We start from the raw sequence: 25,690 nt of genomic DNA, 5'->3' as shown, positions 1-25,690 counted from the left end.
CAAAAGCTAGCGCAAATCAATCAATGAACCAATCGTGGCCCAATAGATACTCACATGAAGCTTCAAACAAAGTACAGTATTTATTTAGTTCGCTGAAAGTACTGAAGCAGCGTAGCCTGCTTCATATTGGCAACCGCGTGCTTGACCACGGCGTCCTCTACATAGTCCAAACGGTCCACAAGAGAGTCCAGTGCCTTCTATTGCGCCGCAGTAGCGGCGTACAACGGCCAAAGCAGCTACAGCCTCAGTTGCAGTCGGGAGCGGGGCAACATCAGCGCTTGCTGGATCAGCCTCGGCAGCGTCTTCGTTTGGCCGCTCAGCAGTCACTTCTGCCGCGATCTCCACGTCTGTTAACTCCGCCACCGTTCCGGTGCTGTCGTCACCGCCAACGAAGTCCGCAATGCACATGATGTGTGGCTCAGCACCGACAAAGCGCTCCGACTGGCTCCACGGCCGCCTCGATCACGCGCGCATGGCGGGGGCAAGCCTCGCCGTGCGCGCGTGATCGAGGCGGCCGTGCTGGCTCCAAGCCGCCGCGTGTGTACGCCGCTACGTTCAAATGGCGCCCTCGGCGCAACCGATGTGGGCAGCTGTCGTACGCAGCAGTCTGGAACGCCGATCGCGCCGCCGCTATCTTTGAGAGTGTTGCGGGAAAGCTCACCTCATGTCAAGAGAGCGCACTTGGTCTGGGGCGGCGGAGTTCGATATACCCATTTTACATCCGGCCCCATTCGAAATAAAGAATTAAAAATGCATGCGATTTTCCATGTGATATAGAAATTGTTCGATATACGCAATAATTCGATATATCAGTGTCCGATATATCGAGGTTTGACTGTACCATGTCTGACAGGATGTTTAACGTGCCAAGTTCCATCAGCAGCGGCAAAGTACTTAGTAATTTCTCCTTCCTCATTATGCCTCCAGCCAATAATTGATTCATGCAAGGGGTCTGAACTGTTGGCTCCAATCTTCTTCTTTAATTAAACATTATGGACCAGCGTTGCCAGATTGGAAAGTCGGCACGACACCAGAAACTCGCTAAAATTTCCCCAGATTTCACTAGAAAATAAAATTGCCTTAAAATGCACAAAAATGACCAAGAGTTAACATTCGTCAAGCACTCATCTTATTATTTATATAAAATCACGCTGAGAAGCCTTTAATCATCCCTTGGAGCATCGTAGATGCCTGAACGAAACCTGCATAGCATATCGTCTGTGATAGTGAACTTCACGCAACACCCCTCTCTAGAGGTCAACGTTGTGCGAATTCGTACAATGGAATCGAAAGTTTTCAGCGACATTTTGTTCCTGTACTTCGTCTTAACACACGTGACCTGACTGAAGACACGCTCCACCACTGCATTCGACACTGGGGAAGAAAGACATGGCAGTGCATACAATGCAAGTTCCTGGTAGGGCTTTTCCCCCATGGCATTTTTAAACTTGAAAATTCTAGCCCAGAATGCTGCAGAATCCTCAGGAAGTTTCCCGTCGAAGACGGCCTGCGCAACAGGTTTTTGTGACAGCAAAACGAGCGGAGCGTCAGCACGTGTGTTGGCTAGCCACTTGACGCATTGCCGGTGGCCCGGCGTTGCTCTTCCCGTGCTTCCCACGGTAAATTCATTCCTCCACTAGAACAGCCGGTGCCGTCTATTGAAACGACGTGCGTTGAAACCTAGCGCTAGCATCACACGGTAGCACAAACCTTAGCTACAGTAAGCTTTATATAGTTCACTGTACCCTAGCAGTAGCACAGCAACACAGGGATTTCATGAGGAATAAACCAATACAAATATGGACCTTAGCATCGTGGCGGCCGCAGGCGCTACCTAGTGTTAAATGTTTGGATGAGCAGCGCGGGTGGACGGTAATTTCGGTAGAGTGGTTTTCCCCAGATATCCCCAGATTTTGTCTGGTGTAGTAGTTTGTTGGCCTGGCCACCAGGAGCTCTACATTTTCACCAGATTTCCGAAATCTGGTGGCCCATTTCACCAGATGGCAACGCTGTTATGGACTGTGGACTGAGTAAAAATTTAATCACTCTGTAATTGTGAAAGCTCACTAAGAAGTATTAATGATCTCCCTACCATCCTTGCTTTAATTCAGGAGAGTCTGCAACACCTCGTAATATTATGCGAGTGATACATCTAACCCTAGTGCATCGTAATTCGTGACTGAAAGGGCTAAGAACGCAGTGAAGCCAGATTAACTCTTAAGCTCTAAACGCTGGAAAAAATTTCGAGGTAAGTGTTTCAAGATAAGTAAAATCATGAAAGTAGTATCCCTGTGTACACCACATGTAACTTTCCAAAATATTGCCAGTAATATTCTCAGTCATTTCTGCATACATTGGCAACAGCGCATGTTGGTGTCTACGGACAACGGTGTTACTAGTACCATGCCAAGACAACTCACTTGGCACACAAGACTAGCTATCCTGATGTGATATTTAGTCATCTGAGTGTAACCAGTTCCATGCATCCAAACAGCCAACGCTGGTACTTTATGCATAGTTATGAATTCCGGTCACTTTCACTCTGAAAACTGAAACAAAACTGCAGCAGAGTGCAATTGTCACGCCTTTAGCAGATACCCAAGAAACGCTTGCACCTCACTGTTGCACGAGCATGAAGCGAACATGCTCATCAAGCTGCAATCTTGCTGAAATGCTGCAAGTTATGCATGCTGGGTGGTATTCTCGGGCTGTCACTTTTGCGAGACTTGGCGCTGGATGTGCTGAAGGACAGTAGAATTGCTTGTCGTGGGCAATATGCTTCCATTGGCACTACGCCACGCGTTGTGGCCCAGTTAGGTGAAGATGCTTATCGCAATAGGGTTGGCGGCGATAACTATGAATGCGGTGTGCAACGACCCATGAGGAGATATGCTGGAGATGTGCCGGCGTTTCGACGTGACATGGGTAAGCGAGGATTACGGTGAAGTTGCTGTGGCAGGCGGCTACTGTGCTCGATTGTATGCGCCTCGCACCTTTACTTGCTTACGTGGGATCTAGTGGCTGGAAAACATACAATTGCACTTTGGTGACGTACTGAATGCCAGTCTTGAAAGGTTGTGTTTCCGTGAATGTATCTACCGGTAAAAAAGAAGCGTAACCGTGTTGGGTCATTTTTTTTTTGCCCGCGATTGCGAACGTTGGTGCTGGGAAATCACACAAAACGGGATCGTAGCGTGAGGCTCTACTGTGACCTGCCGACAGCACCCTTAGCATTGTGCAAACATAGTGAACTCTGCACAGCGCCAGAAATGCTGTTGGACATACGCACAAACGCATCCAGTGTCGAGCCATGTGAATGCTCATGAAAGGAAAGCTGCTGTATTTACTCGAATGTAACGTGCCCATGATTGTAATGGAGGGTCGGCTTTCCAGTCACTCAAAATAAATAAAAATTTAAACCATGAGTATAACACAAGATGAATGAAAAAAGAAATGGTGGCTTTATTCGAGGAATCGAAATTCGGAAAGGAGTTCGCTTCACTCAACATTGTCTGAGGAGCAGGCAGAGCTTTCCTTCGGCAGCATTCTCGGGGGATCACTTTTAGTGATAGCTTCAGTTTCATGAAACTTTGCATGACTCAGCACCGAAACTGTCCTCTACAAGTGTTTCTGGTGTTGTCCCAAGCTCACTGTCAGTGCCAAGAGAGCGGTCGGCCACACACTTCGAGTGGTTCAGTGCCCGGATGAGCCGTGTCCCGTGAAGGCAAAACGATTTCCGAAAGTGGTCGCCCGAGAAACAACTCGTCTTCCGTGCCGTCCTGCTCATTTGAGGTTAAGTACTTGTTAAAAGGCGCACAATCATTTCATTTGGGGACATTTAAAGAGGGTCTCTCGCTGGTCTCGCCATCCGCAAATTGCCAACTCGTCGACATCATGATGGTGAGTTGCGGCTAAGTTTCGTAGTTCGTAAGTCATAAAGATTATTTGTCTCTTGAAGTGGCCGTCATACCGAATACACTTCGCCACCATAACGTCGCAAATGAACGGAGTTGAAGTGCAGAAGGCTGCAAGGTAGTGAAGCACAGTCACCAGGCACACGCTGAGCAAGAACAGCGTCGTTTCCAACTAAAAACAAGTTCTGGCTTCGGTTGACTTGTCTGTGGATTGGATCGAGATGTAAAGGTACAGATTGCCAGTGCAACACTATATACCGTGGGATTTGGAATATTTGTTTTAAAGTGGCTACTCTTGCCATTACTGAAACGTAACAGGAGGGTCGAGTTCAAACAACAAAAATCATGAAAACACTCGCACTATAATTGAGTAAACACGGCACCTCCAAAAGTGATCGCCCCGAGAATACTATCTCAGCACGCGAGCTGGCTTCTTTTGGGCGGCGCACGTGGACTGATTGCGCCTGCTGAAAAGTGCCAATCACTTTAAGGTCCCAATTAATATGTGGTGGCCTCATTGATGCTTCACTGCAGTGTCCTAAATAAAAGGGGTAAGAAAAGAAAGACTTCAGCTCCCGGCTTACCACTGGTGGCCACAAGACAGTGGCAGCAAATGGTGATAGACGGAAAGAAGGCAGAGAGAGGGGAGGGAGTGCGGCCTGGAGGTGGTGGCCCGGTGTGCCGTCTGGCTTGGATAGCTAGCTGCCATCAACTGAAAAGTGAACGTAGGTGAGGCTGCATGGCACTGCTCCATCACCTGTTCCCTGGTATCTTCAGCCGAGATTTTTAGATATACGGAGTCCGCCGCGAGATAAAAGGTGAAAAGCACATGGGTTGGTATCATGGGCAGAAAAAAAATTAAACTTCATCAATATTTAGTTATATCGAAGTTAGAGTTAATGAGGATTAACTGTAATATACTTTGTTGCATAGTTGGCAGTCAGTGCTGAGGAAGCTTATGCCAGTAGTGCAGTCATACAAGTCTTGCACCATGCATTTCACAATGTGGTTGCTTTTGATCTGTGGCGCTTTAGGAGATAACTACTGTAAACTCTCGTCATAACTAAGCTGCTTTACTCAGAATCCTTGCTTTATTCGAAATTTCTCCCAGTCCCAACCCAAATGCATGCTGCGAGGTTTGGGGTCGGGCATGAAATAGATAGCTGGCCCATGCCGTCATCCAACTCATCCACGCTGAGGACGTTGTTGAAGGGAAGGACTTGTTCTCATTGAGAACGAGGAATATGGGATTTATTTACAGTATCTACATGAAAATGTTACCGTTCATCAGTCTAGCATGACTGAAAGAGAATGCACATTGAAGAGCCAACAACGGCTGCTTATAAACACTCTGTCCTCCCTAGATCCCTAGGTGAAGGAAAACGGCCGTTCGAACTTCGTTGGGGACGCGGCGCATTGTTGTCCTTACAAAGCGAGTTGCCACTGCAAACATGCCGGTGCCAACGGGTTGTTGACTAGGCGCATTGTCATCCTTACAAAGCGAGTTGCTGCAGAGGGCCGAGCAGGTTTCGACGGGCGCTTCCCCGAAGATCGCCAGCCCTCGCAGGTCGAACGTAACAATGCATTATAAACTGTACTACTTGAAGCACACCGATAAGCTGCTCAGCTTAAAGTTAAGTGTCATTGGGCAATTGTGCACTTGCGGCGATGATCGCTGGATCTGCGATCACCGCTATTGGGCACCGTGACCAAGAGACCAGCTGTCATGGCGCCAGCACAAGTCAATACAAAAAAATGAAGTAAACAAAAAGTGCGGCAGGCAGCTCGTGGATGCTGTGCGCCTGTTACTGCAGAAACGACGCGAGCTCAACCATGCGGATAAGCCCCAGACCTCCTCACCTGCCCTCACTCGCTGGCTCGTGCAGAAAGATAGAAGAATGTCGCCACCTTTAGTTTTATTGATAGGGCTTATTTGCACTGAGCAAGCAAGCGACCCTATTCGTCGGCACATCCTTTTCCTCAAGGCTGCACCCATGTATTATCACACCCCAAGTCGCCTGAACCAAGACACTGTTGGCTCCTTCGCTTATGCAAAGGAGCCAATTGTGACTCAGAAATTTGAGCCTGATCTGGCTCAATCGTGATTGAAAGTGCAGCGCTTGACAGCCGTATAGACTCCCACGAAGTTGTACTATTTCAGCTTTACTTTTTTAGCTTTTATGGAGTAGTCGCTGTTGCCGAATTACCGCGTCTACAGTGCAGTCCACTTATAGCGATATCGAGAAAGACGAGAAATATGATCGTTATAACCGGTGATCGCTATATCTGGACTGCAGTTATTAAAAAAAAAAAAAAGACGCGAGACATACTTTTGCAGCTCCGAACTCGAATTCGCTACTTGCTCTAAAGAATAGATGATGTAGAAAGTAGGCTGTGAAAAACAAACTTTATTTCTAGCGCCAGTGACCGTGTCAAGGGTTAGGCGCGCCGAAATAGTCCGAAATCTGCACTTGCTTTTGCGGCAGCTTCAGCTTCACAACCGCGGCGTGCATGGATTCCAGCTGCTGCGCGAACACTGGCGGCAATCCTTTAGCATGCATAAAATCAATTAAGGAGTCGATCGACGACAGTGCACTTTGCATGGACATTGTGGTCGGGGTCAAGGAGCCACTGTCAATCTCGTTGTCACTGTCGCTGCTACCGTCGCCACCATCGCACAACTTTGCCATCTGTCGAGACAGCACATCTTATGCGATCGCCTCGTCGGTGACCTCATCGCAGGACGAGGCAGCACTGTCTGCAGTCAAAAACTCTTCCATCGACGCACCACCTGTGTCACCAGTAGGAACGAGCTCCCAGAGCTTGGTTATGTCAGCGGCTTCCACCGTGTTGGTCTCAGTGGGTTGGGGAAGTTCGTCCTGACGCACAAAGCCCGCCTTTTTGAAGCAGTTGTATATGGTTGACTGCTTTACTTCATACCATGCACCATAAATGAAGCGCACGGCTTTCAAAAGGCTGATCTTCAGGTCAGGGGGCCCCCTCTGCATGACCCGACGTGCCAGGAGCTGCGCGGTCAATGGCTAAAATTAGCCACTCCAGCATGCGCCGCCGATACAGGACTTTAAAGTTGGCTATCACGCAGGTGTCCAACGGCTGCAGGTCTGCCGTAGTATTCGGAGGCAGAAACATCAATTCGACAGATGTTAGCTTCGGGTTAACGCTGTGTGCGCTACAGTTGTCAAGAAGCAACACTACTTTTCTTCCTTGGCCTTCAATTATACTGTCGAACTTGAGCAGCCATTCTTCGAACAGGTCGCGGGTCATCCGAGCCTTCTTGTTGCTGCGATAGCGGACCGGGATGTGCTGATTCTTAAAGCACGTTGGTTTCTTTGATTGCCCGATCATGAAAGGCTTGAGACGATGGCTCCCGTCTATGCTAACGCACAGCAACGCGGTCATCCTAAGTTTCGAGTGCTTCCCGCCAGGGCATCGATCTCCTTTAAGAGCGCGAGTCTTCGACGGCAACATTTGAAAAAACAGAGCAGTTTTATCGCAATCATATATGTCCTTTTCTGCGTAGCGCTCCAGCACGCCGGGCAGCTTTGTCTGCAGCCACTGCTGCTTTGCCTCTGTGTCCAAGGACGCCGCTTCCCCTACCACGTTTTTGTAAACGATTCCGTGCCGCTCTTTAAAGCGCTGAATTCAGCCTCCCCCAGGCTCAAAATTTGGGCGTCCCAGAAGAAAAGCGAAGTTTTTCGCTTTGGTGGCAAGTATTGGCCCACTAATAGGCACATTATGCGCACGGGTTGTGATGAACCACTGGTAAAGCGCCTCTTCAACATCGGCGTACAAAGGGTCTCTAACCCTTTTCCGCTAATCGGCATGGCCGCTGATAGCTCTTGCCTTCACAATCGCGGTGGTCCCGGTTTTCAAGATGGTTGATACCGTCGACTGGGCGAGTTCATACTTCCTCATGAGGGCGCTCACCTTGAAGCCGCATCGAGAGTCCTGCAAAATATCCATCTTCGTGTCAAGCGACACAGCTTTGCGCTTAGTCGGAGTCATCTTCGAACTGAGTTGTACCGTTGGTTGCAGACTGCTTCGGTGGCGACAGCCTGCTATCGCGAGAGAGAGAGAGAGACTGAGTGTGGGATGGGCGCCACCGCGCCACTTTGCTTGTCGCTTTTTTTTTTCTTTCTCTCTTTCGGAGCGACTGTGGCCGACGCGCTGAAGCAGCTAGCACCATGTTGTGGCGCGCTGCGCCTACTCAGGTACTCTCCGGTGCACAGGTGGGTCGGGACGCGCCTAGTAACGTTGGGACGCGCAGTGTGGTAATGGCAGCAGATACGAACTTACGGAGGTAAACATCGCCTCATCTCGACATCGTTCGTCTCGAGGAACTAAGCAACGCAAATGTTACGATTATTTGGCACGGGAAAAGCCATCCGGACGGCAAAATTTAGGTTTTTATATCCGATATGCGGTGAATAACCTATCGTTATAAATGGTTTTTTTCCCCATAGACCTAATGCATAAAATGACTCTCATGTCCACCCATTGTTATAACCGATATATCATTGTATGTGGTATTGTTATAAGTGGACTGCACTGTATCAAATTTTTTTTCCCGTCCTGTTCACTTCATTATAAAGACTGTTTACTGCACTTCATACATTAGAACTACAACTTGTGGACCGATCAACCCTTAGATCAACCCTGAGAAAGAATGTACTAACCAGGAAAACGTGCAATCCGAAGTAAAAAAAATTCACACTCGACTGTTGTTTGCTCTACGTTATGCGAAGCGTCGTGCGGATCGTTGCGGCACGAGACGCCGACTCACGTCAAGCCGGTGGGGCTCCAACGGCCTAAGATTCTATTTGTTGTTTTCCTATTGCGCCGGGCATTGGAACCGAAAAGAAATGAGCTGGTGGGCGGTGCCGGATGCCGCCGAAGCGAAATGTGGTGCCCACATAGTGCCGCCTGCAGCAGGGAATGGTGGCACGTTTGGATTATCACCTACTAAAAGCGTGCAGTGCGCTACCAATGCCACTATGCACTATGCGCTGTAAAACAGATAGGTGAAGATGCTTATCGCAATAAGTTTGGTGGTGATAGCTGTGAATGTGGCGTGGGAGGACCCCGGAGAAGATTTGCGAAGGCGGGCTGATGAGCGTTACAGTGAAGCTGCTGTGGCAGGCAGCTGGTACAGTCGAACCCGACTATATCGAACCCGTTTACATCGAATTATTCTATATATCGAACAATTTCTATTCACGGTATAGTTACAATGAGTATATATAGCAAAAATCACGCTTACATCAAACAAATATTGCAGTGACTCCCGATATATCGAACGTCAAGCGGCGAAAAAGTGCCCCCAGAAGTTGGCTTTCCCTCGCCGTTTCGGGGAAACCCGGCGGCGCGGCTTCATCCAACCGCTCTCCCTACCGTGACCGCGCTGCCTCGGGCTGTTCGGGCGAGCCGTCGACACTCCCCCTGTTGCGCATAGTGGAGTCTATTAGGCCACATCCTCCCTCTTTCTCTATCATCTTCCACTTGTCACCCCCTCTTCCCTAACGACGCTTCACCATGCTCCCTCACGGGTTGCAGAATCGCGTCCTTCCTTTCTTTAGATCACTATCTAGCAACACTCCCCAGCAAAAAATGATCCTGGCCCGCCTACAGCGCTTGCTCAGACAGCCAATCGGAGGCTCTTGTGCTCTCTTCGTGCAAGATGGCAAAAGTGCGAGTTGTCTGGCTGCTTCTCTGGTTTATCGTGTTTGCGCCTTGTGGGCCTTCTCCCGCAGTGTTGCCGTGATGAAGCGGCAGAATTCGCCTTTCGTCGTGAAGCTCGAAATCATAAATCGCGTCGAACGCGATGAGAAGTTGGATGTCCCCTCAGCGTGCAAGATTCCGAGGAGCACTCTCGGCATGATTAGGGCTAAAGTTGCCAGACTCGCAACCCGGTGCCCATGGCGCCCGACGCGTACGCACGACCGTGTACGAGGGGTTCTTCATACGTGCCGGTTTCCGCGTGCTCGGTGAGGACTGTAAATTCTGATGAATGCGATGAAGCCGTTGCCGGTGTTGCCGAAGTTTGGAGCGAGCTGTCAAAATTTCCGGGACAATCGAATCAACGGTGGACGAGTTTGTGAGTGCAGATGATGGTGTCGCGACCACGGTAGAGCCCGGAAACATCGTACCGAGCACAAATGAAAGTAGGCACATTGAGGAAAGCAACTACGGTCTTTTGCCCACATCCTCCGAAGTGATTGGTGCACTAGCATTAGTCCGGCGCTTCTGCGCGAATGCGGAAGGTTGCGGCCTCAGCTGCTCCGACTCCTTAGACAACGTGGGGAAGTGCGTGCATCGCAGGCAGCGAAATTGCCCAAGCAGAAGAAAATGCAGGACTAATTTATGCCAAACTAAGCTAGTTTCGTTAATAAAGTGATTTTATAAATGGTATGTGCTTTTATGACATCCAATTATTTAGCAGGCTTATATCGAATTATGCTCTATATCGAACTGATAGGCGTTTTCTTGCGAGTTCGATATAGCCGGGTTTGACTGTATATACTTTTCTCGAGCGCACTCGCCTCGTGCATTCTTTTCTTTACGTGGGATCTAGCAGCTGGAAAATGTATCATACGATTGTAGTTTGGTGATGTACTGAATGTTGGTGCCGAAAAATCGCGTTTTCTGGGAACATGTGAACCGGTCAGAATTCGCTTAACTCTATTGGGTCATTTTTGTGTTCTCGATTGTGAATGTTGGCGCCGGAAAAACGCACGTAACGGGAACGTGTCGACGAGGTTCTGCTGTATTCTCAGTCAGTTGCCTTCAGAGAGACGACCATTGACAAAGGGAAAATGGAGACATCAACCCAAACATAGCAAATTGCTACAAAGGAAACCCTTTGTAGCAATTTGCTACATTTCGGTGGACGTCTCATTTTCCCTGTATTTACTTCTCTCCAGCTTGTGGGCTTCTGCAGAACTGTTATGTCAGAGAGATTATCACTTTTGCGAGATTTGGTGTGGCTCGGCACAGGACGCTGAGCAACAGCATTTCTCCAGCGCACACCGGAGAAACTAGAAACGCTGACGCATCTGATGATGAGTGGGAAAGTGATCGTATCTTGCATCCCCAAAAGCAATCAACTGAGAATATGGCCCCTTTGTACAACTACAATTCCAGTGATGCTTAATTTGCGCGCAATGCCTGTAGGGTGATATCGAAGCTAGCATTTTGAAATGGGGAGACGCTACTTCCGAACAATCGCTTATTCTCAGCTGAATGTTTGGCAGCACATGGTGTGACTGCAATCTGAAGCGCCATAAACGGTGCCAATCTTTTAGCAGTAAATTATTCTAGTCTGGTCATTTTTAGCCCAGATTCCTCATTGTAATGCATAACGTTGACTCTGTTATAGTTATTGACTGTTATTTAAATTTGAAACCATATCTGATGTATAGATGCAAGTTGCACACTGTGCCAAAAGTGCTTGTCGCTGTACATATTTTGCCTGCGTCAGGACCTGCACCAAAAGGTCTGTTCACCACTGCACTGGTCATAAATTGAATTGGTAGCGAGTCAAGATAACAGAAGTCTACTGTTCTCGGCATATTGCCACTTAATTTTCTGATAGTCTTGTTTGCCTTTTCCATACAGTACGTTGTACAAAGTACAACCCTTGTCCCTTTTCAGGGTTCCGTTTTCTTGTTGCTTTCTTGGCAGGGATGGCAACCCTAACTGGTGTTCTCCTGGCTTGCACAACCATTTGGTGCAATTGTTTCCCCTGTGCAGGGTGAGGCGTGCGGTGTGCAAGTGTTCATCCAGGAGTGTGTGTATGCCAAGTTCATAGAGCTGCTGAGGAAGGAGCTGCATCGCCTGCGTATTGGTGCAGCCAACGACCGAACCAACGACATGAGTGTTGTCTTCCCGCAGAACATGTCGACACCTCCGTCGCCGCCGAAGATCGCCTACACGGAGCTGTCTGACGCTGAGGTTAGTCTAGAAGCATTTCACCCATAGAATTCGTTTTTTCAACATTTACTTCATTTACTCGTGGTTGTCATGGTGTTCTCGAGTTTCAGAGTACTGTGTGGAGGTGATGTGTGAAGGTGAATAGTACGACTGAACTTAGTAGTAGCAAAACTACATCCAACCCGAAAATACCTTTACTATATCTGATATTTAGTACTATAAGGAGGGACGGTGATATTTGCAAAAAAACATAATTTACAGTTAGGTCTATGCGGATGAAAATGCAGGCTTGATGGCCCATCATCGGCTTGTTGTGCCGATATGTGGCGTGGGAACAATAGACTACCTGAACTTTGCACCAGTGCTTGTATGCAAACTTGAGGCCATTGTGATCACACAGAATCAATACATTGGCTTCAATTGAGGTTTTATTTAAATGCGGAAATGTTCACGACCTCCAAGACTAAAAAATTCACCGATGATTACGATACTCCCTAATGCAAAATTTGGGCGCAGCTCTGTAAGTGTTTTCATATTGCAATATATTGGCTGGCGCGGACAATCTGTCTCGTGCACTGCATTGCAAACTGAGCAAAGTGTAGGGTGACTGCCTCGCTAATCTGGAGATCGCGAGAGGCAGCACATGGGTAACGCGTGAGCGCAGTTCAGAACAGCTGCCGCAGACGGACCTCCCGGACGGCGCATGCTACTCTGGCGCCATCTCATAGCCATTGTTGCCGCACTACACTTCTCACGCTTTTGCCATGCCCTCCTCCTCTGCTTTCTGCCTCATAGTTCCGCTCCGCCTTCCTCTGCTTTCCTCCTCGCGTCTTTCGTCCCCTGCTGCGCTCCACATTTGCGCTTCCATCCATTGCTCGTTCGCTCGGTTTTGCTGACACTCGCTGCAGGAACGGGCGACTGCACTCTAATATAATGGTGAATGAGACTGCCTGACAGCATTCTGGGCAATCGTGATGAACTCTGCAAGGCATAGCACAAAACAAGAGAGAAAAAAAAAAAAGAAGAAATCTGGCCTTCTGCATGCAATATGATTGTGAGGCACGCTGTGGTGGGGGGGACTCCAGATTAGGTTTGACCAACTGGGGTTTTTCAACGGGGGAGGCTACACTTGAAAGACAACTTCTGTTTGTGGACACATTCTCAAATATAATGAATTTTTCCATAGGATAAGTAGTTTCTGATATACTCTGAAAGCATTGTATAAGCTGGGTCCTTTGTTTGGAGGAAAATTAGCATCTAAACAGAAAACCCTAACACAGTAGTTTGAGTATAAAGACTATCTAGAACGTTCAAGGAGTGTCATAAGGCATTAATCAATGTTCTAGGCTAATCTGAGCAAGGGTTAGAGCTCATCAAAGTTGTGAGAAAAGAATGCCATCTTGACATGTCAAACATGTGACCCATTTCAAAAACTTTTTAAGAAGAGTACTGCTTTGAAAAGGCACATATTGCTTGCTGCATACTATCCTCTTTCTGGCAAAAAAAAATTTATGCTGATAGCTGAAATAGGACAGAAGCTATTTTACCTTCAAAATTGTAAGTGTGTCAGAATTATTGTTTCGAGAAATCAAGGAAAACATTCTGCAACATCTTTATTGGGAGCATACCAATAAAATGTCAAGGAAATGCACCAGGCGCATAATCTGGATGCATCCCATCCTTATGCCGCTTTTTGGCCAGCTTCCTTGCGCTCAAAGAGGCTTCTCACTTCTTGCTGGAGTTAGCACTTCGATGGCCGTCTTTCTCCTTTGCTCACTGAGATGCAGTGCCAGGAATATTCATGTGTAGCTGCTGTAGAATTGCAGTGGACGCAAGCAGGTTCCCAGTGTTGAAGCGTAGGACAACTTCCGCAACAGCAGCTTGCACGGCAAAGAGAGATGCATGCTGTTCCTCTGAGACACTCCAAATCACTGAGTGAAGGCTCTCATTCGAACTGTGTCTTGCCTCGCTGGCATCTCTAGAGTAGGGTTTTTCAGATAGCCATGCATATACAGGCAGCATTGCTTCTGCCACATGTTCTTGCAAGTTGTAGTGGTGCCTGGGTGTAGGCTCTCCCTTTGCTCTCGCAGCATTGTGATGACAGAACGTTGTCAGAACATTGCTGAGAGCCCGTACTCCTTGGTGGGGTCCTTGAAAGCATCACGGCTTTCTAGCCTCACCCGGGCCACAACACAAGTCCAAGGAACTCTTGTATGATGGATAAATCCACGATTGCAAATTCAGTTCCGCTGTCATTGACGTCCTCTCTCGTGTCGACACCTAGCAGCTTGAACTTTCGCTTCATTGCAGACTGCAACGCCAGGCACGTTTTCCGGCGATCGCTGCGCGCTAGCTACTTTTTTCAGTTGTGAAGCAAACGGTGCCTACACGATCTGTGCCAACACGCATGGCCTGGGCGGACGAAGTGTTGACGCTAGAAGTGCCGGTTTGCAGCTCGGAACTCGATCTGGTAGAATGTCCAGGCAGACCAGCAACCGGCAACTCTGGGAGTATGACAGGCCTAGCCACCTTCTGTCGCGCATTCCACGGCCGCTTGACGCGTAGTAGCCTTGAGACGACGATCTCCTCCAGCCATTCGGGCAGCGAAATGAACACCTTATCAAACATTGTCAAACGGCGTGAGGAAACCAGAGATAAACAAACGTAGCGAAACGCAAGAGCGGTCGAGCGCGCGCCAGACAGTGCCAGACCAACAGGAGCGAGGCGCGCAGGGGTGTGCGCACTTTGGCCAATCGGCGGCATGGACGCATCCTTCAAAAATGACGCGATAGTAGAGTGTACTAGAATCGGGGAGTGGGTCCAACGGAGACCACGGCAAGCGGTGAGAGTGAAGCAAAAAACGTTGAAATTTGCGGCGGCGCTGCAGTCGCCTTCTTCTTAAAGCTCTTTCTTCTGACGTTCCGGCCAATCCGGTGCCTCGGCGGCCCGACGGAACTACGCCTACCGACGGTGGCTATGGCGGCGCCGAGCTGTTGTCTGCTCAACGTGCTGCCATCTACTGAACACACCGTCGTGCTTGTTTTTGTTTTGTTGATTTTTGTTCCTAGTATGTGAAAAAAAAATACAATAAAATTACTGCTTTGCCATGAATTGAGTTCCTCACTTCTGTCAAACGATGCCATCTGCACGATGTTTAAGCGTGCAGATGGCCCTCGCATATGTCTATGGTTTGTCTCGTAACTCGGTCACTTGGCAGAGTGTTCGAAGAATGAGAGGATGAGTACGCCTTGGCGAAAGAACTACTGTTGTATAGTGGGTTGTAAAACCATATACGGTAGATTGAAAAGTCAGGCCAAGCTCTCGCTCTTCGGAGTCCCTAAAGATGAAGAAAGGCGACGCGTGCGGGAGCTCAATCTTCACCGCACCGATCGGCCCTTTAGAGGTCGTCGACTCCATTTGTGAGCTGCACTTTAATGCAAAGTACATACTGAGGCATTATGTGCATATCATCGAAGGCCAGGAAGTATCTACACAGCGTGGAAAGCCTGCGCTTCGGTCTGATGCGGTACCCACAATCTTTTGCCGTATTTTCCGGAGTATCTCTACGAGCAGCCTACACCCGAGCAGCCCACACGAAAGAGAACGGCCTCATATGTAGCGGATGAAGGCCGGTCATGAAAGAGAATGTCCCCGCTCTCAGTTGAACCATCATTCAGATTGGAGGCATGTGACAATGGAAACTTGCGCGAGCTCGAAGACATAGACAACCGATAACATGCTTCCTAATTCAAGCAAATATAAACAATGTTTTGCTTTATTCACCCAGGGGATCTGGAAAACCAACTACATCTCAGGCGTATGACACATAAAAATGGGGAATAAAACGGCTATTCCATAAATATTTAAAAAATAAACAATTAATCTACAAAAATGTGCTGCACATAACGAATATGCCCCACATGCTCCCTAAGTGTCAAATTGCTGCCTTTATTAGGGCATTGGGGAAATTTTCTTAGCATTCAATATAAGGTAGAAAACAAGGGTTTACCAATTTTTATTTGACCCCCAATTATGCCACACAGTTCATTTATTCCTGTACCTCATGCCATTACTGCACATGATCCCCATTCATTCGGAATATGAGCTTTGCATTTCGTTATGTCTTGACACAGTGAAACATGCACATAAGGTTTAAAAAGGAAAGCAAACTGCAAACACGATCCATCTGACTGCGTGGCTCTGGATAATCCAGGCACAGTCATCCTCGAACACAACTGCAACGCTTCGCTCGACCGTGGCCATGCTTCTTTTCGGCACGCTCTGACGTTGCCGACCAGCGCCTCCGCTGCGCGTGGGGGCGTGGCGCGTGGGGGCGTGGCGTCAAGATGGCGACGGTGGCGCCATCTGGATTTTTAATAAAGAATGCCTCAGCGCAGAGCCCTTGTTGGACCCACGCTCCCAATTTAGTACACTCTAGCGATAGCGTCGGTTTCGCTTCCTCGACACCATTTTGAGCTGGCACAAAATGCGCACAAAGAAAACACCTTCAAAAGAAGCGCAACATGGCGGCCACCGGCCACCGCGTTCGCAAGTGGCAATGGTTCGAAGTTAGAACATTTTTGACCAAATATTGCTAATTTCACGTTCACCCTGGCCTGTTTAAGTGCTATTTTTTATTATTTTCCGATTAAATTTAGCTTCTAGGTTTCGCGGAGGGATTATTGAATGTATAAATGCAGTGAAAATTCACTTTTTTGTGATGTTTTGCTGTTTCAATACCCGGGTCTACCCTTAATGTGCACCCAATGCACGGCACACAGGTGTTCTTGCATTTCGCCCCCATCGAAATGCGATCAACATGGCCGGTATTTGATCCCACGTCTTCGAGCTTAGCAGTGCAATGCCGTTGCCATTATGCCACCACAGCGGGTGATGTGCCAAAACAAAAATTAAGTAAAAACAAATAAAACAAACAGATTACAGCATTTCAGGCATATCAAGAGGGAGGCAAAACATGACAAAGCCTTAAACAGCGACACACCTATTGAACCACATTTTAACCAGGTCACGTCCTACATGAAAATAATGTATATATCTGATTGTAAAGCAGTCACAGTTATTAGGCGAGGGTGCACTTGGGTGATCCAAGAACTCAACTATGCAAACTGATCTATAATGATATAGAGTAACTTACGGATTATTCAAACTGGGCGTGGATTGCCAGAAAGGATTGCTATGAGGACACATTTCTTATGTGCTGTATCAACTACACCCACTGGGGTAGCTTCGTGGCTATGGTGCTGGTACCAGTGGCGCAGCCAGAAATTTCGTTCGGGGGGGGGGCTCACGTTGCAGGTGGACCTCCTCCTTAAGAGGAAACATTAGGTCGGATGCTCCTATCTAAATACATGTATGAGGAGAATTCGTTTTTCTCGGCAACCACTGCTCCGAATTTGACGAGGTTTGTTGCATTTAAAAGAAAAACTTAAATTCTAGTGACTGCTTGTTTCAAATTTTCGATTTAGGTCGTCAATATTTTATTGAAAAGTGGCAAAAATCGAAAATTTTCAGTAAACGATACAAGTATACAACTCTGTAAATCAGCAATGATAATTGATATCACAATTCTGTGAATTGCACATAATAGTACATCTACAGCGGACAAAATTGATATGTTACACATGAGTCTCAAAAAATTAAGTATTATGGAAATATGGCTTTTGCAGAATTCTTGTACATAACATAACCAATTCACGTAAGATACACATTGACATATCGAATTTGTCCACTTTGTATGGTATACATAACATAACCAATTCACATAAGATGCACATTTACATATCGTATTTGTCCGCTTTGAATGGTGTAATGGATGCCGTTTACAGAAACGCGATATCTGTTCTTGATGCATAGCTATTATTATTTAAACTTCGTGCTTCTATTTTTTTCGCACTTTCGAATTTTTCTAAATATTTTAAACAGAGTTCAGGCCCTAAATCAAAATTCCGCTTCCAACAGACACTAGAATTTAACATACTCTCTCAAATGCAACAGATTTCATTAAAAGCGATTTAGGAGTTATCTCAGACAACCGTTTCTGCTTTTTACATGTATCTGAATAGGCCACGTCGGAGTTGGGCCCGAGCTAAAGCTTTCTCTTAAACAATTTGCCTAGGGATCAAATACACGAATAATAACTGCATTGCCATTGCCAAAGATGCTGCAAACGAATTGTTGAACGCTACGCACTGTCAATACAAGTAAAATATGTATTTTTTCATAAAAGAATATACTCGTATGTGCCAAAAATTGTGCCCAACATAACTGATGTCAATGCTTCCATGTATTTTGTCTATTTATTAAGTAAAGATAATATCACACGAACTTTAGAACTACATCAGTTCGAAGCCAGCAAAGCAGTGCATGCCGCTGATATGAAAAATGTAAAGGCCATAAAATGAACAAGTTGAGGACAAATATGTTAATGACACTTTGTCATTCAAGATCCTTGTTTACATTCTTGTACATATGCAACAGCCAGTGAAAAATCTCAATAACGCTTCCATTTGTTCCAGTGCATTACGCAGCAGCAGCTGTCACCGGTCGTGTATCGTGAGTAATTGCACCGAAATTATAGTCGCAACAGAGACCACGTATAAAAAGCATGAGTTCTGCAGAATATACGAGGGAGAGTCAAATGAAAGTGAGCTAATGCGAATATATAACAAACGGGGTACTTTAATTAAAAATAGCCCCCATGAGCATTTAGACATTTGTCCCGATGACTAAAGAGTCGCGCAATTCCCGTCTCATAAAGCTCCTTGGGTCGCTCCTTCAAAACGTCTGCAACTGACTTTCACGACATCGTCCGAGACGAATCTGGTTCCCTTGAGCTGTTTTTTCGGTTGCCCCAAAATGTGGAAGTCGCAAGGCGACAGGTCTGAGCTGTGTGGCGGATGTTGCAGCGTTTCCCGCTTGAACTTTGCCAGTTTTGTATTAACCACATCAGCGACGTGGGAACGGGCATTGTCGTGGAACAAGATGACCCCATTCGTCAATTTTCCACGTAGTTTGTTCTTGATTGCGACACGCAGCCGATCCGGAGTTTCACAATATCGGAAACAATTGATAGTCTCTCAAGATTTAGCAAATACTATCAGTAATTGCCCCCGACGATCGAAAAATAAAAGTCAACAACACCTTACTGGTGAAAATGACGGCCTTTGCTTTCTTTGGGGAAGGTGAATTTGAATGTTTCCATTGTAAGCTTTGCTGTCGTGTTTCAGGCTCTTAGTAGTGGCATGATGGTTCGTCTCCGATCACAATTGCAGACCAGAAATCGTCACCTTTATTGTGATACCGGATCAGATGAGTAAACACAGCACTGAGCTTCTCCGTATTCTGGCGGTGGTTCAAAATCTTGTGCATCCATTGCGCACACAAGAACCGATAACCGAGATGTTCATGAATTATGGCGTGAACCAAACCGTGACTGATGTTCCCACGCTCTGCCAGTTCATCGATGCTTATCCTCCGTTCTTGTCTCATCAGCTCATCAACTTTTGCAATTTTGTTAGGGGTGATTGCACGATGGCTTTAGCCCGGTCTGGGGTCGTCTTTACAAATTTCACATCCTTCTTTGAACCGTTTGTTCCAACGCTTCACAGTGGCCAATGAAATGCAATGTTCCATGTACACGGCAGCCATATGGTGACTAATTTCTTTTTGGGAAACACCTTCAGCTGTCAAAACCTGACGGCACCACGCTGCTCAACTTCTGGAGAGTCCATTACGGCACGCAACCATGTTCAACCCAGTGTATGAGAGCATTAAAGAACATTTATCCTCACACCTGCATGTCACTTTTGTAAATGAGAGATGCCTGTGTGCTACGCGCAGGCCTAGAAAATAATGAACAGAACCATAATTGCGCAGGGTGGGTAGGCTCACTTTCATTTGACTCGCCCTGGTACATTAGAAATGCGAAGAAGCAATGGAATATACAAATGCGAAGATACAGCTTGATAAAGGGCAAAAAGTGCCACTGGAAACGAAGTTCACTGCACGTATACACAAAACCTCGCAACAAGATATTTAAACATTCGTATAAGTAAGTCTCCAATAAATCTACGTATCTAAGAAACAGTCACGGTATATAATGCGTCAAATAAGGCAAATAAACATGTTGCGCAATCACAGATTCACACAATCCTAGATCCTGCCCCCATCCCATCCACTCCCCCCGATGTATCGTGCGCGACGGAAGGCGGCGCGCTTGCTCCTCACTTTTCTCCCTTGCGCCCACAAGACTGAGCCACTATCGTCGGCTCACCCATTTCCCCCCACCCTCCCCCCCCACGCTTTCACTCGCACATACAGCTTGCGGCGCGGGGTTACGATGTTATCGCACTTAGACTTTATGCGGAACATGATGGCGACGGCGACGGCAGGAATGCGCCTAGAGTGTCCATATAATTGCTATCGCAATAATATAATAAGATTATCCGGCAGCTTAAGCGTCCCATGGCCCATTAATTTCCGCAAAAGAAATAACAAAATAGCACTTTCACCATACGACAATTCGCTGCACCGCAACAACGCTTCTTTTTTCGTTTTGTGGTGCGGGGGCACCGTAACGAAAAAAAAAACGCAAAGTATGTTGGTCACAATAGAATGCCTACTTTGGGCAACTGATAAGGCTATTAAAGGAATATAGAAGAAAACACGAGACGCTTGGTCCACCAAGAACCAGGCGCATACTGTTCGGCATCCTACACCGGCGAGACAAGACTTTCTGGAGAGGCTGCGCTCAAGCGAACCTGGTGCAATCCGCCGAGTCCCCACAGTGATGGCGGCTAGCGACCATTGTTTCTTTTTCTCGTCTGCTAGCTATAAAGCGTCCAAAGCTCTGCCAGGCGAAAATACACTCGGCCAGAGAAAACCGAACGCGCACCGAAGTGCGCCGCGCGCTGGTCGGGGCAACATGAGAAAAACGCGTGCGCTCTGGCTGGCTCTGGCAGCGCGCGGGTAGGGGAGCGAGAACAAGAAATAAAATGAAGAGGCTCAATGTGTCTTCGCGATTAAAAGTCAAAGTAGAAAAAACTAAATAAGAACGTAGTTGCCTTGGCTGGCTTTAGTGTCTTCACTGGATGCTTTGGCGCAGGTGAAAAAAAAAAATTTTTTTATGTCACATGACGGCACGAATGAACCACCACAACGCTTCGTCTCATCGGGCCTCGCTACGGGCTTTGTCAACTTGTCTGATAGTATGTTGATTTGGCTTGTCTCCTTGTATGGCCCGATGTGCGACTTTGGAAAAGTCAATGCACCTTTGGCGTCAAATATTTATGGGAGCATTAAACTTACAAAGTTCCGCAATTGAAAATCTAAAGCACACGTTTGGAAATGTCAATGTACCTTTCACATCAGATGTTTATGAGAACTTTATACCCATAAAGTTTCAGAACTGATATCCACGCGCTCCATAAATTCCATGATAGATTGCAGATTCCGCGGCCTCCGCGAAATGCCGCGGCGAGCCCGTTCGCCATGAAAACACCCTTGAAACTTTGTGCTCGGATGGGGCTGCTTGCGCTATGTGACTCCCAGTGCATGGGCGCTGCCGCGGAATTCAGCCTGAGTTCGCAATTTTCGCGGTGAAATGGCTCTTCGAGCGTGAAAAAGACGCTCTAGACAAAATCCAGAATGATTTCCGGCGCCGGGGGTTGCTTTTGTCGGCGGTGCATGGAAATTTCGGGGGGGGCTGAAGCCCCATAAGCCCCCCCCTAGCTACGCCCCTGGCTGGTACTGCTCAGCCCAAGGTTTGCACGTAGCATAGTACAGGCGATGGTGGCTGCAGTTTGACGGCTGTTTCCGATGGTTGTGGAGTGCAAACAGATTTGTGCATTGGGTGCACATGGTATGGAACCCCAGTTAGTCAAAATTAATAACAGAGTGCTGTGAAGTGCCTCATAATCATAGCAGAGCTATGGTGCCTAAAGCTCCACAATTGAGCTAGCATGTGTCAACTACAGTCAATGACAGATCTCCCGGACGCCTGATAATTCGGGCGCCTTCACGGCGCTGCCACGGTGCCCTATAGAATCGGTGTATTAGAACGCCTAAAATTTCGAATGCAAAGGCCCTTCGCTGCGCAATTTTCTGGACTTCTTGCCATGACCGCAGGACTGAAGCGGCATTGATCGAAGCCACCACTGCTGCCATTTTGATTACCTTGCCGCCTTGAACAGGCGCTCTCACATGCAGATCCACTGGCAGCCCTAGCCACCACTGCGGCACTCTGGGCCTAGCTACTTTGACGTTCGCTACCAAGCTTCTTGCTGTTCGGGGCCGTGTTTTCATTAGAACCATTCACCACTGTTTGCAATGGCACCGACTCTGCCTTTCTAATCTTCACCAGTGGCTTCGAAGCTTGGAAAGCATGGTGCGTTGCACAATGCCGGCTCCTGAAATTCAGCTTCGCCTCAATGCAGCAGTGGCAGTGAAGTGTATGCGAAGTATTGGGGTGAAGCACATCAAGAATGGAAGAGGTAATTGTCATGGGACAGTGTATGTAGTGCTTAATTATACACACAGGCACTCGCCATCTTCTGCCTCAGGGCGAGCACCGATACACCTAATAAGTATACTGGCAGGCCTTCAGAGCTACTTTGGATGTGCCTGTGGCAATTTGAGCGCTTAAGGGCAGTAAAAGACAGGCATTCGTTTTTTTTCAGACGTTGACTGTATTTCGGATGCCCAAGTGTTTTGCAGGACTTTCATCTATGTGCGTTATGTAATGGTTGTGTGTGCATACTCCTATCATTACCTGGTTCATGTTAATTAAGGATTTTACCATTTGTGTTGTGATCTTTTATATTGTAATTATAATTTGACTACTAATCAGGATTTTGTATTCAACCTTTGCTGCAGTAACCCGGAAAGAGCCTTTAGGATGAATAGATGGAAGGTGAAGTAAAAAGGTTAGCATCTTAGCTTTACTTTGTTACATCCATTATTATGTTATATGTGTAATATTGACGTATGACTGTGGCAGGTATCCTCGTAATGAACGCCAGTGAAAACAATTTGTTGGTTGGAGTCCAACAAAGCCAGATTAATATTCCAAGCCCGCTTTGTGGCTTCGTTCCGAACAATGGGCCATGAAATTCTAATTTAAAGTTATTTTGCTACTCAGGCATAGCCTTGGACATGATCTCATTAAGAGTTATGCTTTCAGCTTCTTTCGGCAGCTCATGCAGACAAGCACCCCTACCCACCGAGGCCAGCACTGTTTGCGGACGTTGCACCATCTTCACCAGTCGTGCTTGACTCGGTAGGTTGCTATTTTTTCACTCTACTCAAGACTATCTTGCGCATCAGTTATAAGTCTGCACCTGTGAGTTTATAATTGGCCTTGGGAGTGTTGCAATTCTGGCCAGCATCAGAGGCAGTATGTGTAAACAGTTAACAGAACAGCTTGTGCCCTAATAACGGAAGGAGTCTGGATGATGTTTCTGTGATGTAAGCTCATCTTGCATCAACAAGAAAAACATAAGGGAAGTGCATATCATAGCTGTATGTAAAAGTGTAACGCAACTTACGTTAAGCGCATAACAAAACATTACATTTTCCTCTGAGCAGACAACCTTCCTGCCAAGTTTTCAAGCCTTCTGCTCAGCTGCCATGTTCGGAGAGCAAAGTAGACTGCATAATTTTTTATTTCGATGCTGTTTAGCAAAGCTTTTTTTATGGTTTTGTCAGAATTGAAGCAAGGTTTAAGGTGGCCACTGTCCACTTAGCCATCTACTTTGCTCTCTATAGCGAGTATTGGAACATCTCGCTGTGTGTGATGAGGTTCTTTCAATCATCCTGGCTGAGGCACTGCCTTAGCCATGAAGTGACGAAGTTGTTCATTATCACACTGCAAGCAAGCGATTAAAGGGCATCCAGCACAAGGAGGAACAGAAACTCTACAAACTAATCAAACACCCACATAAAAAAAGAATTAAGTCTCCAAAGAAAGCATCAAATTCAAAAAGGGCGTACAGTTTCATGGTCTGCAGTGGAGTTGTGAGATGAACTCGAGGTGGCGACGGAGGTAGCCAGGGTGTCTACCAATCGGTAAAACCGTGAAAACCGGGAATTCTCAGGGATTTGAGTAGTCTGGAAAAACTTAGGGAAAACTCCGGGAATTTGTGCCTCTATAAGGAAAAATTAACTAATTTTATTGAAAGGGTCGAAAGTCGTGGTAATGCTGGCTCGAGTAACAGACAGGAATCGTAATGCATCGTCTTTGACGTCCTGTCGTCGGCTGTAGAAGTTGCCAGTGTACAGTCAACGACCGACTTTCGGGATTACCGATAAATTTGATGGCTTCGCGGCACCTCCACCTACCCCATAGAGTCAGTGTATCAGAACGTCTGAAATTTCGAACGCAAGAACTCTTCGCCGTCCGATTTTCCGGATGTTTTGCCGTGACCGCAGGACCCAAACGGCATTAACGCCACCACTGCTGCCATTTTGATTACCTCGCCGCCTCAAATCGGCGCTCTCGCACGCAGATCCGCTGGCCGCCGTAGCCACCACTGCGGCAACTCTAGGCCTAGCTGCTTCTACGTTAGCTATGAAGCTTCTTGCCATTGGGTGCCGTGTTTTTTATTGAACGAATTCGCTGCTGTCAGCAATGACACGGACTCCTACTTTGCGGTCCTCGCGATTGGCTTAGACGCTTGGAAAGCATGGTGCGTTGCATAATGCCAGTTCCCGAAAGTCAGCTTCGCCTCCCTACAGATATGTTACTTGGTGAAGCGTACGCAAAAGTACTGCAGTGAAGCATAACAAGTGTGGGAAGGGGCTATTGCCACGGGACACAGTATGTATTCCTTAATTATACACGCGTGCACCCGGTATTTCCTGTCACAGTATGAGCACCGATATGCCTAATACGTGTACCGACAGGCCTTCAGAGCGTTTTCGAATGTGTCTGTGGCGGTATGAGCGCTTAAGGACTGTAAATGACATGCATTTATTTTTTTCTAACTGGCCAATTTTTCGGACGTTTTCGCGGCCCCTAAGGAGTTCAAAAACTCAGACATGGACTGTGCAACTGACCAAGAAGATGCTTCAAATGGTCCGTGGGGCGAACGAGTGGCGGAAGGAGTACAAGAACATAAAGGACCAACGCATTGATGAATGAACGCGAAAGGAAGCATGCTGCCACCATTTTGAAGGAGCTTGAGCTCAAAAAACAGTGTTGGCTGATGCCGAGATGCAAGTGTCCCTCATCCAAACCAAAATAAACTCTTTAAAGTAGTGAAACACAACACTGAGGCGTCGTGCGCTGGCTGAGAGTATGTCGGGACAGTTGAGGTTGACTTACAAGCTGTTGAGAGAGAATCTCAATTGTGACAAAGTTTGGGCCTCATACCACTGAGATTGCTATCAGTTGATAGAAATAGGTCATATGCGAAAATATTTGCTTTTGTTTGCATCTCCTTTGTTATTCGTATTTGAGAATGTCCGTCTCGATTTGCAATTTTTTTTGAAGACATGTTATTTGCTGTGCATTTTACTACCCCTCCCTTCTATTCTTTTTTTGAATAACATAAACACTACTCCTTAGTATTCAAATTGGATTAAATAGTATTTTTCTTATTTTTTTCATGCGCTCAGTAGAGTGACAGCATCGGGCGATATGATTTCAGCTCGTCTTGACAAAAAATATAGTTCTGCATCACTCAGGGAATTTCGCAAAGGCACTCAGGGAAAACCTGGAAAACTCGGGGAATTTGGAAATGTCAACTTGGTAGACACCCAGGTAGCCCTCGGAGCATAGAAGCGTAGAGCATAGAACCCTCAGGCGA

The 25,690-nt window shown here is 47.0% G+C and overlaps 1 protein-coding gene across 1 annotated transcript in view; it reads left to right on the top strand.

Moving 5' to 3' along the window:
- LOC126544201 (aldehyde dehydrogenase family 16 member A1-like) overlaps positions 1-25,690 on the top strand; it is a 77,716-nt gene that overhangs the window by 31,229 nt on the left and 20,797 nt on the right. Inside the window, exons 6-7 of the mRNA XM_050191437.3 lie at positions 11,685-11,885; positions 23,065-23,160. Coding sequence (XP_050047394.2) covers positions 11,685-11,885; positions 23,065-23,160 — 297 coding nt within the window. The remainder of the gene's footprint in view (positions 1-11,684; positions 11,886-23,064; positions 23,161-25,690) is intronic.

The sequence above is a fragment of the Dermacentor andersoni genome, chromosome 10, assembly GCF_023375885.2.
Source record: "Dermacentor andersoni chromosome 10, qqDerAnde1_hic_scaffold, whole genome shotgun sequence".
NCBI lineage: Eukaryota > Metazoa > Arthropoda > Arachnida > Ixodida > Ixodidae > Dermacentor > Dermacentor andersoni.
Note: the sequence above shows the minus strand (reverse complement) of the source record. Positions and strands in the feature narration are given on the sequence as shown.